At 44.2% G+C, this 11308-nt stretch overlaps 1 protein-coding gene across 1 annotated transcript in view; it reads right to left on the bottom strand.

Moving 5' to 3' along the window:
- Positions 1-1651: 1651 nt before the first annotated feature.
- Positions 1652-11308, bottom strand: part of plcd4a (phospholipase C, delta 4a) — an 18802-nt gene continuing 9145 nt past the window's right edge. Inside the window, exons 10-15 of the mRNA XM_060858811.1 lie at positions 5292-5448; positions 5080-5196; positions 4729-4907; positions 4476-4608; positions 2721-2870; positions 1652-2621 (exon numbers count right to left, since the gene is read on the bottom strand). Coding sequence (XP_060714794.1) covers positions 2530-2621; positions 2721-2870; positions 4476-4608; positions 4729-4907; positions 5080-5196; positions 5292-5448 — 828 coding nt within the window. The 3' untranslated portion in view covers positions 1652-2529. The remainder of the gene's footprint in view (positions 2622-2720; positions 2871-4475; positions 4609-4728; positions 4908-5079; positions 5197-5291; positions 5449-11308) is intronic.

Genomic DNA, 11308 nt, shown 5'->3' with positions numbered 1-11308 from the left:
TGTGTGTGAGTGACTGAGTGAGTGTGTGTGAGTGTGTGAGTGTGAATGTGTAGGTGTCTGTGAGTGACTGAGTGTGTGTGTGAGAGTGTGTGTGTTTGTGTGAGTGTGATTGTGAATGTGTAGGTGTGTGTGTGTGTGTGTGTGTGTGTGTGTGTGTGAGTGTGAATGTGTAGGTGTGTGTGAGTGTGAATGTGTAGGTGTGTGTGAGTGTGAATGTGTAGGTGTGTGTGAGTGACTGAGTGTGTGTGTGAGAGAGTGTGAGTGTGTGAGAGTGAGTGTGTGTGAGTGTGTATGTGTGTGAGAGAGAGAGTGAGTGTGTGTGGTACAGTGAGTGTGTGTGAGTGTGAGTGTGTAAGTGTGTATGTGTGTGTGTTAAGATAAGTAAGTAAATATAAACACATTAAAAAAACAAATATGATAATAAAATAAAAAATAAGGTTGGAAAACTGTCTGAAATCTTAATCAGGCTGGTGATAATAAATAATCGAGCTTAACAGATCCAGATATCTTCATTATAACAATCACAACGTAAAAGTTCAAATCACAGACACGTATTCAAAATGATCTTTATTCCTGTCTGTGTGGCAATAAACACATGATCACGTGGAGTCACGATTCCTTTAGGGCTCTTTATAATAAACCACAAGAACAGCACAGCGTATAAAAATAATACTAATGAGCAGCAGTGTGAGGATACCAACTCAGAGCTGATACCATAAAACATTCCTTTAATGATCTGTTTATGATCTAATCTTCTAAATCTTTTATCACCGGTTGTATGCAGTATATCAACATCATCCAAATCGGTCAAAAATAGTAAATATTAGAAGACGGACTATTGTACCTAGGGCACAGAAACGCTGCCTTGTCAGGAATAAAACATACAGGCAGCTCTTTTTAATACCACAATATGGTGTAGAATTTAATATTAGCACGTATCTTATTAATACTTACGTTTAGAAGTCTGTGCAAAAAGAAAGTATTTGGGACTTCATGATGAATCAATATTATTAACAGTAATATTAGTGCTGTATAAATGATACAGGATGTTTGGGGATGTTTAGTCTTGGTCACATGCGTCACTGTATTCATCACAACAACAAACACTGTGTTTGATGAAGATTTGTTAAAGGTGGGGTCTCTGATTTTTGAGAAACGCTTCAGAAAACTGAGTCGGGACGACAAACTAAACAAAAACAAAACAAACGTGTAGCCAATGAGCAGAAAGGGGCGTGTCTTGTCAATGTGGGCGGAGAGAGTGTTCAGTGCGCATGTGTGACATTAGCAGAAAGCGGTTTTAACATTGACATGGAGGATAAAAACAAAGAAAGAAAGTGAAGAAAGACTTACGATAAGGTAAGAAGTAGGACGTGTTAATATAGGATCAGCTTTCCAGCGCTGGAGAGAACTGAAGGAGCAGGAAGTTGGTCACATATTCACAGATTGGAGTTTCCTGAGTCAATAACTCCTGAGCTAAACACTGTTACTACACAAATAACACCTCTTTTCTATCGTAGTAATGTAGAGACGCAGCTACAACCGTGTTTTGTGTAGTAACAGTGTTTAGCTCAGGAGTTATTGACTCGGGAAACTCCAATCTGTGAATATGTGACCAACTTTACTTAAGACGCCGAGGCGCTTTTTTCCTTCTCCATAGGTGAGTAACGTTGGTTTTGTTTTGTTACACAGAACTAATATATGTCTTTGTCCTTTACATGATTATGTTTGTGTGTCATTTTTGCTTGTTTGTTTATCTACAATCGTATTGTTCTTCCCTTCAGCTATGATAGAGACACATTTCTTTCTGTTAGTTGCCTGGGTTACATATGTATGTGTGGGCGGAGCTATCGATACAGGGGTGGGACCCATTTGGGTTAGGGGCATGTTTGTTTTGGTGATTTCAAATGTCAACAGTGGCTTTCAAACATTGGAGACCCCACCTTTAAGTGTGAGTACAGAGTGATGTGAGGTGTCAGGTCTATATTTATATTGAGTATATTTATATTCTCTATATTGTATGTTTTCTCTACAAAACCTCCGAGACACACCGACTGCTCCAGATCCAAGTCGTGCAGTGAGCCGTAAGTCACGTGATCGTAAAGTTAAGAGCTAAATTAAACATGTTGCTTTTCACACTTCACAGTGCTGCAGAACAATCGACACTGAAATATTGTATTCAAGCGGTTTTCTGAATGTATGGGGGATATAAAAAGTAAAAACTTTTGGCGCACTATTATAACTCATACATCTATAGAACATAAAGTTACACAATATAGTTTTAACAAAAAAACATATAAAGCACCTGCTGTAGTTACGGTTCTGTGTGTGTTTGTGTGATAACAATGATGTCGGATGAGCCGGAAGACTTGGAGTGTGTGTGTGTGTGTGTGTCTGTGTGTGTGTCTTTGTGTGTATGTGTGTCTCTGTGTGTCTGTGTGTGTGTGTGTGTGTCTCTGTGTGTATGTGTGTGTCAGTGTGTGCGCATGTGTGTGTGTGTGTGTGTGTGTGTGTGTGTGTGTGTGTGTGGTGTTAAGTTGCGTCTTTAATCCTGATGTGAATAAAGAGTGAGGATGGAGGGATGCTGGTGCCGTCCTTGGACAGGAGGTGAATGTGACGATAACCTGAAATTAAAAATAAAATGAAACTATAATCTATAAACTATACTAATCTCTAAACACACACACACACACACACACACACACACACACACATACACACACCTTGCTGTATACAGGACAAAGGCAGTGTGTACTGTCCTACAAAGTCGTTCTTTGATGTTTTGTCGTAATCCTCCACCACAAAGCGCACCAGAGCCAGTTCAGGTACATGAACAGTGAAGATCAGTGTGTCGTTCCATATGGGGTTAAAACCTGCAGGGGGACAAAAACAAAGATCAGACAGAGTGAAACAGACCGAAGGCAAACATGCAGGAAACAGAACCGAGAGAAACACAACACAAGAGGAATGTGACACATGGTGTGTTGTGTAGAATTAGTGTTGTGTTAAATGTGACACATGGTGTGTTGTGTAGAATTAGTGTTGTGTTAAATGTGACACATGGTGTGTTGTGTAGAATTAGTGTTGTGTTAAATGTGACACATGGTGTGTAGAATTAGTGTTGTGTTAAATGTGACACATGGTGTGTAGAATTAGTGTTGTGTTAAATGTGACACATGGTGTGTTGTGTAGAATTAGTGCTGTGTTAAATGTGACACATGGTGTGTTGTGTAGACTCAGTGCTGTGTTAAATGTGACACATGGTGTGTTGTGTAGAATTAGTGTTGTGTTAAATGTGACACATGGTGTGTTGTGTAGAATTAGTGTTGTGTTAAATGTGACACATGGTGTGTAGAATTAGTGCTGTGTTAAATGTGACACATGGTGTGTTGTGTAGACTCAGTGTTGTGTTAAATGTGACACATGGTGTGTTGTGTAGACTCAGTGTTGTGTTAAATGTGACACATGGTGTGTTGTGTAGACTCAGTGTTGTGTTAAATGTGACACATAGTGTGTTGTGTAGACTCAGTGCTGTGTTAAATGTGACACATAGTGTGTTGTGTAGACTCAGTGCTGTGTTAAATGTGACACATGGTGTGTTGTGTAGACTCAGTGTTGTGTTAAATGTGACACGTGTTGTGTAGACTCAGTGCTGTGTTAAATGTGACACATAGTGTGTTGTGTAGACTCAGTGTTGTGTTAAATGTGACACATGGTGTGTAGAATTAGTGTTGTGTTAAATGTGACACATGGTGTGTTGTGTAGAATTAGTGTTGTGTTAAATGTGACACATGGTGTGTTGTGTAGACTCAGTGCTGTGTTAAATGTGACACATAGTGTGTAGAATTAGTGTTGTGTTAAATGTGACACATGGTGTGTTGTGTAGACTCAGTGTTGTGTTAAATGTGACACATGGTGTGTAGAATTAGTGTTGTGTTAAATGTGACACATAGTGTGTTGTGTAGACTCAGTGCTGTGTTAAATGTGACACATGGTGTGTTGTGTAGACTCAGTGTTGTGTTAAATGTGACACATGGTGTGTTGTGTAGAATTAGTGTTGTGTTAAATGTGACACATGGTGTGTTGTGTAGACTCAGTGCTGTGTTAAATGTGACACATGGTGTGTTGTGTAGACTCAGTGTTGTGTTAAATGTGACACATGGTGTGTTGTGTAGAATTAGTGTTGTGTTAAATGTGACACATGGTGTGTAGAATTAGTGTTGTGTTAAATGTGGCACATGGTGTGTAGAATTAGTGTTGTGTTAAATGTGACACATAGTGTGTTGTGTAGACTGTGTTGTGTTAAATGTGACACATGGTGTGTTGTGTAGACTCAGTGTTGTGTTAAATGTGACACATGGTGTGTTGTGTAGACTCAGTGTTGTGTTAAATGTGACACATGGTGTGTTGTGTAGACTCAGTGTTGTGTAGACTCAGTGTTGTGTAGACTCAGTGTCGTGAGTGTGTTGCTAGAGGACCGTTATTTTCGATGTGGCGTGTCTCCTGTTTGGCCTGATCCTGAGGGACTCCATGAATCTCCACTCGCACCAGTGGGTCAATGATGGAGCCTTCCTTCATGTTCACCTTGGGCAGCTGCTGACCACTGATCACCTACACACACACACACACACACACACACACACACACACACACACACACACACACGTCCCTACTGTGTCATCAGCCTCGTGTACAGAATTGAGAATCAACCCCAATCTGAAGGACGTGTACCTTTACACTGAGCGTGACAGGTGTGTATCCGTGTCGGTTCTGTGGGTGTTCTGGGTCGAACCGCTGCTCTGTGTGTCGCATGAACGGCGGCTTGAGCACATAACCACAGCGTGCGTTCTGACTGAACAGACCATCGTTCAGATCCATCTCCACGCCGGCCGTCTGGAAGTTCAGAGCCACTGAGGGACGAGTAAAGATAATCATTTGTGTTTTTAGATCTGGGTCTGTACAGAATGTACAGTATAGAACGTGCTCCAGTGTCTCCTTGGCTGTGGACGGAATTAAATCGTCCTCCTCGTGATATCTGTATATCTGCTAAATATTCAGACCACAGCTAGTTGCCGGACTCACCGATTTGGCACCCTGCGTTCCACATCTCCTGTGGATTAAAGTTGGACGAGTCGGTCCTCAGGCCGCTGGGGTAAATCCGGGTCAGCTGGCGTGCGTTATGAAGCACAAACTCTGCTCCTGTTACAGACAGAACTCTATTAAAACACTGAGGAAAAGCAAAAATATCGTCTTCTGGCTCTCAAAAATTAGGTCCAGATTTTAAACCATTTCACCTCCTTCCTTTATGTGTTTCCTGGCTTTGGACTCTGTGAAGGACGACACTTCGTAGAACCTGGAGTGGACACGCGAATGTTTGAAGCCGTTGAAGCGTACGCTCCTGCAGTACACCACACAGTCTGACAGCTCTTTAGACAAATGCTGTCCTGATTTCTGTACACACACACACACACACACACACACACACACCATTCAAAAACATGAACTGTATAAGCTACATAAATGTTTATACAGACTATAGAACATAAATTTGACTATACTGTAGTACGCTGTAGTAAATTATACTGTATTAAGGTATAACAGGATACTAACAACTGGGTTACTGCGGTATATAAAGTGCTTACTCTAATGTACTATAATACACTGGACATGTTTTTATAATGAACACACCATCATTAGTGTTTGTGTAATATCTGATTATATATGTTTATTGTGTACAGTACCGTTATTAAGCCATGCATACAGGCTTTAATCATACAACCTGTCACAACCTGGATGGAAGGAGACAGACCCGTACGCAGGATAGCTTCAAAGGAAGGGGGTTTAATAAATAAAGAAGACATAGACAGAAAGACGATAACTAAAACAATACTAATGAAGACATTTAACAAGGACTAGACATGACGAGGGGTAAACGTAACTAATGATTCCGCGCTACCATTGGCAACGCGGCTCACTTACATATACAAGAGAATGAAGACACAACAAGGAGCAGGTGTGGTGACAGGGAGGAGCAGACGAAGGCGGGGCAGACACGTGACGAGGAACGACAACAATAGCACATGGCCAAAAGTCCAGGCTGAATCATGACAGAACCCCCCCCCAAGGCGCGGCTCCCGAAGCGCCAAACCCTGTCAGAGTCCAGGAGGGGGAGGCGAGGCACATGGCGAAGGCAGATGGGGGGGAGCAAGGAACATGGCGAAGGCAGATGGGGGAACGAGGAACACGGCGAAGGCCGATGTGGGGAGTAAGGCACACGGCGAGGTAGGTGGGGGGAGCAAGGCTCACGGTGGCACAGCCAGCGAGGGCCGAGCGACGTCCACAGCCAAGCAGAGGGGCCGAACGACATCCACAGCCGAGCAGAAGGGCCGAGCGACGTCCTCAGCCGAGCAGAAGGGCCACGCGACTTCCATGGCCGAGCTGAAGGGCCGAGCGATATCCTCAACCGAGCTGAAGGGCCGAAAGACGTCACAGCCGAGCTGAAGGGCCGAGCGATATCCACAGCCGAGCTGAAGGGCCGAACACAACCCCGACACACCGCAGCCAGACTCACGTCCCGATGACCAGAATACCAAGGGTGGGAGGGGGGGAAGGTCCATCGCCCTGGGCCTGCAGCACCCCCCACGGAAGAAGTGAAGCGACGCCCTCCTCGGACAGAACCGGTACTGGAGCGGCGTCCTTTACCGGAAAAAGGGCGGGGCGATGCCGCAGGACACCAAAAAACAAAAAAGGAGCAAAAACGGGATGGTGACATCCTCCGCGACGGAAGTGAGGCGACGTCTGCCTCGGACGGAACCGAAAACTGGAGCGGCGTCCCTCACCGGAAAAAGGGCGGAGCGATGTCAGCAAAAAAAAGAAAAGGGCTCGAAGGACTGGCGGAACAGTCCAAGGGAAGAAGAGAAAAAAGCCGGTCCGAGCTGGAAGCTATCCTGCTGGGTCTGAGTTCTTTAGGCGGAATCATTCTGTCACAGCCTGGATGGAAGGAGACAAACCCGTACGCAGGATAGCTTCAAATGATGGGGGTTTAATAAATAAAGAAGACATAGACAGAAAGACGATAACTAAAACAATACTAATGACGACATTTAACAAGGACTAGACATGACGAGGGGTAAACGTAACTAATGATTCCGCGCCGCCATCGGCAACGTGGCTCACTTAAATATACAAGACAATGAAGACACAATAAGGAGCAGGTGTGGTGACAGGGAGGAGCAGACGAAGGCGGGGCAGACACGTGACGAGGAACGACAATAGCACATGGCCAAAAGTCCAGGCTGAATCATGACACAACCAAACCAGTACAGTCCAAACAAATAAAGCATTTTTATTTTTTTAGTTTAGGAGTAATCTTCTGATAAATATATATATATATATATCGTCGCTGTCGGGCGGAAACCTCGTATGTCCAAATTTGGTCAATTTCATATTTTTTCACATATCGATGCTATTGGTCAGTCCCCACGTGGGTCTGTTATTTTTACAAGTTATTAAGTTATCTAAAGTCTTGAAAATAGCTTGAGTGCAAATCTCATAACTCCATTGGACACTTCAACTGTCCACCTCTTCCTCACTCCGCGGGAGAGCTTCACGGCATATTTCTCCTCAAGAGGTGTCGCAACGAACCAACACGTCTTCTGAGGTAAATGTCTTCAAAACACTGGGCTCAAAGAAAAAAAAATCTTGACCCCCGCTAGTTCTGGTGCTCGTCTGAGGACAGGAATTTAGCGCAAGACAATCCACTGTAACGCGGACTAAACCCTGTGCACTGCAGATAAGGTACGGCGTTTTTTTAATTTCCTGAAAAATAACGGTTTTGGAGATACGAGGATTCCGTCTGACAGCGACGATATATATATATATAGAGAAGCAAAGCATGCACATGCCCAGACTTCCAGGACAGTAGAGACACCCGGCACATGTGACAGGGCATACAGGCCATCACGAACTACAAGACAGCTTCACCTGCCTGTGATAGCGACGCCTCCCTCCCAGACGCACTGAACGACTTCTACGCTCAGTTGAAGGTGCAGAGCAACTTAACAGCAAGGAAGACCATCCCTCCCCCGACGACCAGGTACTCTGTCTATCCACGGCCGATGTGAGGAGAACTCTATGCAGAGATAACTCACGGAAGGTTGCTGGACCAGACAACATTCCTGGCAGGGTACTCGGGGAATGTGCAGAACAGCTAGTGGATGTCTTCGCTGACATCTTCAACATTTCCCTGAGCAACGTGCCTCAAGACAATCACTATCGTCCCCATGCCTCGTCTACAGTGTCAGTGTCCTGCCTTAATGACTAGCGTCCCGTCGCACTCACACCCATTGTAATAAAGTAATACGAGTGCTGTTCATAGACTTTAGTTCAGCATTCAACACAATCATCCCTCAGCACCTGACTGAGAAGCTGAGCCTGCTGGGAATGAACACCTCCCTCTGCAACTAGATCCTGTACTTCCTGACCTGGAAACCTCGGTCAGTCTGAATCAGGAACAGCATCACCAGCACCACCACACTGAACACTGGAGACCCTCAGGGCTGCGTGCTCAGTCCACTGCTGTTCACCTTGCTGCCTCACGACTGTGCAGCAAAGCACAGATTGAACCATATCACCAAGTTCACCGATGACACGACCGTGGTGGGTCTCATCAACAAGAACGACGAGTCAGCATACAGGGAGGAAGTGCAACATCTAACTGCCTGGTGTAGAGCCAACAACCTGTCTCTGAATGTTGATAAAACTAAAGAGAAGGTTGTTGACTTCAGAAGAGCACAAAGCGACCACTCTCCATTGAACATTGAAGGATCATCTGTAGAGATCGTCAAGAGCACCAATTTTCTTGGTGTTGATCTGCTGGAGAACTTCACCTGGTCACTCAACACCAGCTCCATCACCAAGAAAGCCCAGCAGCGTCTCTACTTCTTACGAAGGCTGAGAAAGGCCCAGAAAATGAGACTAGAAAATGGCTCTGCTTGCAACTCCTAAGTTTTTTTATTTTTATATTTATATACTGTATATGTTTTTTATATATAATGTACATCCCCATAAACGGTCCATACACTTTTCACACAAAGCCTAACACTGAAGACCAATTATAAGTGCTATTGCAAAACAGCTGACATTTCCACATGAACAGTGACCAAACATTTATACTACATTGCACTTGCAAAAAAAATTAATTTGATAGAACTTTGTCACTCAATTGTGAGCGATGTGGTCGCATTCTGCTGCTCTTCTCTTCTCATCTTGCACAAAATCCCGGTACCCGAACTTAATTATTTTTGGTGTAGCACCTTCCATGTTTCGTCACGACTGTTAAGGTTTATTAGTTAGTGCGCGCGCTCCCTCTGCTTGCCTGCTGCGTCACGTGGTTAGATTACGCTCTTGTGTGCGTTTAAAAACAGATTTAAAAACAAAATAGACAAAAAAGATAAAACAAAAAGAAAACAAGTTATTTCGAGTCATTTAACTCAAGTCCGAGTCAAGTCTCAAGTCATGAATGTCAAGTCAAAGTCAAGTCGAGTCTTTTTTAATATTTGTCAAGCAAGTCTCAAGTCTCAAATTTGTGACTTAAGTCCGACTCGAGTCAAGTCATATGACTCGAGTCCCCCATCTCTGCCTCACACACACTCTTCACCACACACACACACACCTCACACACACTCTTCACCACACACACTCTTTACCACACACACACACCCCTCACACACACTCTTTACCACACACACACCCCTCACACACACACTTTACCGCACACACACCACCCACACACACACACACACCCCTCACACACACACACCCCTCACACACTCTTTACCACACACACACACACACCCCTCACATACACTCTTTACCACACACACACCCCTCACACACACTCTTCACCGCACACACACCCCTCACACACACACCCCTCACACACACACCCCTCACACACACTCTTTACCACACACACACCTCTCACACACACTCTTTACCACACACAACCCTCACACATAGTCTTTACCAAACACACCACACACATTCTTTACCACACACACCCCTCACACACACTCTTCACCACACACACACCCCTCACACACACTCTTTACCACACACACACCCCTCACACACACTCTTTACCACACACACCCCTCACACACACTCTTTACCACACACACCCCTCACACACACTCTTTACCACACTTACCCCTCACACACACTCTTCACCCTCCTGCCATCTGGAAAAAGGTACTAAAGCATTCGGGCCTCACGACCAGACTGTGTAACAGTTTCTTTCCACAAGCCAACAGACTCCTTAACAAATGAACTGAACTGTGCTGAGCACAAAACACACACACACACACACACACACATGCACAATCAACTATATGGACTGCAATGACACCAAATACACACTCTTCCAATTTTATATCCATGTCTACAGCACCATCATATCAAACTGTTTACATGTTTTTGCTCTTTGCACATTCTGTCTCACATTTCAGTTGTTTGCTGTTTTGTACAATACTTTACATTATCTCAGGGACCTGCTGCTTTAATACTGTGTTCATTACAGTATTTCTGCACACACAATATTGTTGAATGTACAGTATTTACACTGCACTGTTTCTGTGTATTGTCTTTGTGTGTTGTCTTGTATTTTTGTCCTGCACTGTCTTTTGTCCTGCACTGTCTTTTGTCCCGCACTGTCTTTTGTCCTGCACTGTCTTGCCTGTCTTGTTTGTCTTGTCTCACACTGTGTGCACCAGGTTACACAGATACATTTTATGTATCTAGGACACTTACTAAGTCCTTATAGCTCTGTCTTTGTTCTATGTAACACCCTGATCCTGGAGAAACGTTGTCTCATGTCACTGTGTACTGTAACAGGTTTATATGGCTGTAATGACAATAAAAGCTTCTTGACTTGATTTACTTTTTTCCCCAACAGAAACCCGGGTTCGGTTCTGTATTGGCTTGAGCCGTGACGTTGTGTGTTATTGTGTGTTCTCAGGTTGCTTGAGGTTCCTGCTGTATTGATATTAATTGGTGTTATCAGGTGACATCTTGTGATGCTGCATTAACACACAGGTGATGTGGTGGTGGCATGATGGAGGCTCAGTCATGCAGAGACCAAGAAAACTGATCCACAGACGGTACAATCTTCACACACACACACACACACACACACACACACACACACACACACACACACAAACCAGGAAGTCTACCTGGCACAAACACACACACAAATAAGGGAGCATACCTGGCACGCGCACACACACACACACACACACACACACACACA

This window comes from Tachysurus vachellii, chromosome 23 (genome assembly GCF_030014155.1).
Source record: "Tachysurus vachellii isolate PV-2020 chromosome 23, HZAU_Pvac_v1, whole genome shotgun sequence".
NCBI lineage: Eukaryota > Metazoa > Chordata > Actinopteri > Siluriformes > Bagridae > Tachysurus > Tachysurus vachellii.
Note: the sequence above shows the minus strand (reverse complement) of the source record. Positions and strands in the feature narration are given on the sequence as shown.